Here is a 6,334-nt window from a genome sequence, read left to right on the forward strand (position 1 = left end):
GGGGCAGGGCGGCCCTCCCTTCCCGTGGGCTTGTGTCGCGGCTCTGCTTCCCTCCTTCCTACCGCCGCCTCCGGCCCCTCGCCGGGGGTGGGAAAGGGCAGCGCCGGCTCCACGGGTTCCCCCCGCTCCGCTACGAAGCCCCCCTTGCCCCGGGCCTGAAGAGGGAGAGCCTCCCTCGCAGGCGGTGGGGAAGCGGTGCTTCCAGGCTTTACCCCTCTCTGGTGAGGCGTAACAATAGTTACCCGCTTAAAATTAACTGAAGCTGTCTTTGTAACTTGTTTTGGCTTCTGTGTTGGGGAGTCAAAACGACAACAAGAACGACAAAAATCCAGTGCCCTTCCCCATTGCTGTTTTTAAAAACTGCAGCTGTGGTGATCATGGTGCCCTTTGCAGAGCAGCCAGTGCGGGACTGTCAGCGCCCAAGGCGTCTGTGGGAGTAACAGGGGAAGCAGTGATGGTGTCCGAACTTCAACTGACCTTATAAAGCCCAGGCAGGAATAAAAAAAAAAAAAAATGGAAAGGGGTTAACATCATCTTAACTTCAGCCTGGAGAAGAAAAGATTGCAGGGAGACCTTATAGCAGCCTTCCAGTATCTGAAGGGCGCCTACGAGAATGCTGGAGAGGGACTTTTTACAAGGGCATGTAGTGAGAGGACAAGGGGGAATTGCTTCAAACTGGAAGAAGGTAGTTTTAGATGAGACATCAGGAAGAAAGTTTTCACTCTGAGGGTGGTGAGGCACTGGAACAAATTGCCCTGAGAAGCTGTGGAGGCCCCATCCCTGGAGGTGTTCCAGGCCAGGCTGGATGGGTCTAGTGGGAGTTGTCCCTGCCCATGGCAGGGGGGCTGGAACTAGATGATCTTCAGGGTCCCTTCCAACCTAAACCATTCTATGAACTTAGGTCAGCAGACACAAATTCTGATGTGATGGCCAGGAAGGCAGCCTTTTCTGAGGGCTTTATTTTTTTTCTATGTTTCCAGTGTGCTTTTGCGTGTTTGAGAGGATGGAAACAGGAGCATGGTCTTGTGTCAATACTGCTTGCAATGATTAGGTTAGATATCTTTAATAATAAAGCCACCATGAACTTCCTTTCTGTTTGCACTGTTTTGAGTACAGCATCAAGGATTCAAATTCAGACCCATGCATTTAAGATTTTCTTAGTGTTGCATGGCAGGCAGTGCCTGTAGAGTAAAGACAACGAACAAAAGGAATTAATTTCTTACCTCCCAAGTTCCTACTGTTTTTGTCTTTAATTGAAAGAGCCCATACTGTTTTTTTTCTGGGGGATGCTATGTCTCAGTGATAGAATTGGAGTGCCTGTTGGACAAAGTGTGTTGGAAGGGCTCGGCATTGATGGCTGTGCCAGGTTTCCTCGCTAGCCTTACTGCAAATGTGAAATACTAGTCCACCCTTAGCCATTGTGATTTAATGTGGTAATCAGAGTTGCTTTTATTTCTCTCCTGTCTAGAGAGAGCAGCTTCCACTTGCAGATGATGATAGTGAGAATGGCAGTGACAAGGAAGATGAGCAGCCTCAAGTGGTAACACTGAAAAAAGGGGACTTGACTGCCGAAGAAGCAATGAAGATTAAACAGCAAATCAAAGAGGCCTTAAAGTCAAATGAATCAGGTGAATTTCAAACTTCTAGTTTCTTGCTTTGTATAGCCAAAGAGAGATAACATAAAAGGGAGCCTCATATTTGCTCAGTTTTCTAACATTTAATGCTACCTTTGATTAGTTTTGAATTTTTCAGCTAAATGATTTGGACCTGTGATTCCTAATCTGAAGTCGTTGAGTACATATCCAAGCTGTCTGGCTTTTTATAGTGTTGCAGTTCTTTGCTTCTTGATTGTGCATAATCCTACATCCAAATACCACCTTAAATCTTTTTTTTTTTTTTGTCTTTTTTTGTGTTTTGTTTTGGTGTGTTATTGTCCTCATTGTCCTAGTACACAGTCTTTTGACATCACCTGTGATAATTTTTGAACTCATTAATTAGTTCAGTCAAATCTGACAGTGGAGTGGGTGTCTTAAAGGTAATCATAGGAGTTCATGAAAGAGAGTGGCTGGGCAGAAGGAGGAAACTCAGGTTAGTGCTTCAGTAGAAAGTATGGCAGGTGTGTAAGCTCACTAATGTGTTCGCTTAACTGACTGGTCCGTGTTATTACTTGCTTAAAATCATCCCAGTATGTGTTGTGACTTGCAAATATATTAAGCAAAACTAAATGGATTCAGTGAAAATAATAGAAGATACAATAGTGCCAATGAATAGCAAGGTATAGAAAAAAACGTTTCCCTGCTATGAAGAATTAGAAAGCTTTATCTAAGTTACTTAACAGGCTTTTCAAGAATGGAAAGGTGGAAATGGTGTGGGAGAGGTTGCTGCAGTTAGACAATAAAGATGTGAAACTATAGCTGATGAATACAGTTACGTTAAGAATTTTTGTCAGTATTCGTCATTCACATATGGTTGACATAAATGCTTTGAGAGTCCAAAACCTTCCATTATCATACAGGGTGTGATGAAATGTAGCTTTTTTTTTTTTTTTTTTTTGTGACAGAAGACATGACAGATTAAAGGTAGATATTGCTGTCTCTAGTGGAAATGTCTTCACAATTAAGAATATAGGACTGGAACCTCACAAGTATCGGATAGAAAGGTGATTCATAGAAGCTGTGGACCTTTTCCTCGGGTAGCTATTGTGGCTATTTACAAAAGTTGTAAATTGAGTTTAGAGCAGACTGAGAGGATAGCACACGGTTATCAATACGACATCCTAAGGTTCTGTCTTTTTCTGCCATTTGGATTTGAAAATTTACATTTGTGCTGTCCCTATGTAGAAGTATGTGTTAAAATCAAAATTATATAAATGAAGAAGTCAAGTAGCAGTACTAGGAGAAAATACATTGAGAATCTTACATTTTTGAAAAGCAACGTAGGTTAGCTTGAAAATAAATAAAGCTACATCTGATTTGTTTCTGCAGGTAGATATGTGTATGCAAGGTGTAACCAGCTAGTGGACTGTGCTAGATGGCTGTGTTGATATAATGTGAACTCCTCTGGGAAAATGTGTTCAACTTCAGGCTTACTTACTGGTCTCTTATAATTGAACTGTAGTGCATGTCCTTGCTGTTGCAGTTTGTAAAGTTGTCACATGATTTCTTTTCAAAAGTGGGATCACTCTTCTAGTATTGGGATAAATTTCAACCTGTTGGAAAGAAATGGCATGATTCTTTCTAAGATTGGTTTCTTTTTCATATAAGCAACTTGAATTTTGAATGATCACAGTAGGAGGAAAAATTATTTTGTAAGGCTGGGCCAAAAGGAGTTGTCCATGAGACTCTATTGAGGTGGAGTCCATGCTGTGAAAAAAGTCCAAAAGAGCTACCAAGTTGAATACACGGTATGAAAAGGAAGTGTATTTTAATACAGTAACTGAACTTTTTTGGTGGAAAAAGACAGTCCTAAGACGTAATTGTGTGTAGTGAGGACGGTAATACTGACTCCGTGTATGACTTTGGCACCTCTGCTTATTATCCCTTCGTCCCTTCAGTAATAACTTGCATTTGGAGGAAAAAACCCCACAGGAGCAGGTAGCAGGAGCGTTGAATTGCTGTGCTCTGGGGACTGTTGCCCTCTGTTCTACGTTATTGTGTTACTATTTGTTCATCTGTCTTTGCTGTTAATATAAGGTCTTGGCCTTCTTTTCCTTTTTTTGGCTTATGGGAATAAACAGGGTAAGTGCTACTACGTTCCTCTGCTATGGAGAAGACCTGCTGTGAAATTTTTAATGAAGACGTGGGTAACTGTGCTACAGCTTGCTGAAGGCTTTTTTGAGTCTTTGTCCATCTTTGTACTGTCAGTCTGACCTCTAGATTTAAATTCTGATTTCTGGTCAGAGGCAGGTATTCAGACAGCTGGTTACTTCCAGTTTAATAAAGAGAGTTTTGAGTAATGTGTTAATTTCTTTTTTTTTTTAATAATTGTCAGTTCTGAAAATTGGAAGTACAAAGAAAGTTTTATGCTGCATGATTTGATTGCATTTCTTGTTGCTTTGATTTTTATCCCAGAGTTGAAAGTAAATTAATTTAATGGGTACTAGAGCATAATATATAGCCCCAAATCAGATCATTCGTGAAATTGTGAAGCTGAAAATGTAGCAGGGAAGTAAATTTTCCAACTGATAATATTCCTTTCCACCATGCATCAATGCCGAGGCACTTTGATAGATCATAAGTAACGTGCTGGTAACTCTCCGTTGTGAACAGAAACTGTTAGTTTTTCAAAACATGGAAAGTACTCTGTTTTGAGGTTCTGCCCTCTCCTCTTTTATATATGTAGTGATTGTCTTCATTTGAAGGTTCTTGTCTTCAGGCTTTGGTTTGGGATATTATTCTAGGTTTTTCATATCTCATTTACATCCTTTCTCCTTCATTTTCTTCTATAACCAGTTTGACATGGCTACGCTTCTTTTATTTCAGGCACCAGCAGTTCCTGTGACTTGCACTTTCTTCTGCAGAAACACTTGAGTAACATTTTTGCATTAATTTGGCAAAAACAGCTGATTAAAGTCCTAGCTGCACTTAGTTGCCTCCTAAGGCAGAACAAAATTTAGTGAAGCTTGTACGTTGGCTTTTGCAGGTATAGTCCCAGAGAACTTTTTTATTTAGGACTGAACCCTTCTGATATGAGAAAACACCCTTCCATATTGAATTATTTTTCTCCATGGAGGACTGACTTAGAGGCTTTTTAAACATAAGTCATTTGTTTATCAACAGTCATTTTGCTTAATATTTTTATGCAGCATTTTATAAATCGTTACTGTTGGCTCAGAGACAAAGAAAAATGGTCGTTTGAGAAATTCAATTTGCACAAAAGAAAAGATGGCAATTACTAGAAGATCCTTTATCCCAGCATACATTATGGTCTATGGAATTGATTTTTCTACTGCTTTTCTAGTTCACCTGGCCTCTGGGACACTCTGATACATGCAGATGACCAAATTTGGCAGAAGGTGTCCTTACTTATTCAAAGTCTTTTAATATTATTATTGTCTCATTCCATATTCTGGGCTTGGGGGACGACAAGAGAGGGGCGAGGTAAGGAGAATACAGTCCATGCTGTCTTGGCTATCAGAGCTCTTTCCTTAGCTCGAGCGGTTGTTATATCAGATATGTATCACAGAGTTTATGCTTCTCTTCATCAAAAAAAAAAATTTAAGTAACAAAAACTTTCCCAAGTGTCCTCATAAATGATTGAGACTGAATATCTGAGCGTGTCTGGACTTTTTCATGATACCAGTGTGCAGAATTCCTGTAGTAAATGCTTCCAAAGGCACGCATAGAGATGGGTGGCCAGAAAGCACTAGAAGGAGCATCTGAAACAGCTGACCTGAACTTCTAGCCTTAGAAACCATTAAGAAGTTTGCCAGGTTATTATTTTTTTCCAGCTGTTATCATTGAGTAGACATATATCTTGAAATACTGTTTGTGCTGCTCCTCCTGTTGTTCCTGCCAGTTTAATGGCGTTTCCTGTTGTTGCCTCATTGACCCATGCAGACAGAAACCGCTGAAAAATGGTGCTGCTAACTACAGAAGTGACTACTGAATAAAAAATACAGTAAACTGAAGAGCAGCATTTCTTTTTCAGACCCTCATTTCTACTTCTCTTGTAATATATAACATGCAATTAAAAGAGAAGAAAAAAAAATTCTGAATGTGTGGCTTCTTAATGTCACTTGTGAAGTGAGTTTTCAGCTCAACGTCTGATTGTGCCCCTCTTAGTCAACCAGTGTAAAGATTTGTGATCCAGGTAAAAGCAGCAATGACTAAGAACTGTCAGAATTTGAACTGCTACTGTAGTTTTTTGACTCTCTTATCGGAAGTGGATTTTATTATTTTTCCTGTAATGCTTTTATGTTGGTTGTATTTTACTTTGTGTGTTTCAGTGTGTTTATCAGAAATCGTGCTTTCCATAATTTGTAATACTGTTATAGTCTTTTACCAGGGCTCTATTAAAAACTACGAGCACTGAGATTGTTTCTTCAGTCTCTTCTTCGCATTGCTTAATACAAGTCGGTTTTTGGAGGTCGTGGATAAAATCAAAAAAGACAGCTGAGTAAGAGTCTAGTAAAATTAGAAAGGGGGAGGTGAAGTTTTTACCAGCTGGAAAAGACAGTCTTAACAAATCAACACAAATTTCTTGAGCTGCTACATCAAATTCTTTCAAAAAGCATAGTCTGTCTGTTCTCCCTCTTTCCACCAGTAAGGCTGGGCCACCTCTGTTTCTTCACCTGCTACATTCTTTGTCAAGCTCTGCCAGCTCATCATAGCTT

General features: G+C 40.0%; 1 protein-coding gene across 1 annotated transcript in view; it reads left to right on the forward strand.

The window, feature by feature from the left end:
• The first annotated feature begins 377 nt into the window (after window positions 1-377).
• KIAA1143 (KIAA1143 ortholog) overlaps window positions 378-6,334 on the forward strand; it is an 8,485-nt gene continuing 2,528 nt past the window's right edge. The window contains exons 1-2 of the mRNA XM_009895024.1: window positions 378-401; window positions 1,469-1,628. Of these exons, the coding sequence (XP_009893326.1) occupies window positions 378-401; window positions 1,469-1,628 (184 nt within the window). The remainder of the gene's footprint in view (window positions 402-1,468; window positions 1,629-6,334) is intronic.

The sequence above is a fragment of the Charadrius vociferus genome, unplaced genomic scaffold (genome assembly GCF_000708025.1).
Source record: "Charadrius vociferus isolate BGI_N301 unplaced genomic scaffold, ASM70802v2 scaffold51, whole genome shotgun sequence".
In the NCBI taxonomy this organism is placed as follows: domain Eukaryota; kingdom Metazoa; phylum Chordata; class Aves; order Charadriiformes; family Charadriidae; genus Charadrius; species Charadrius vociferus.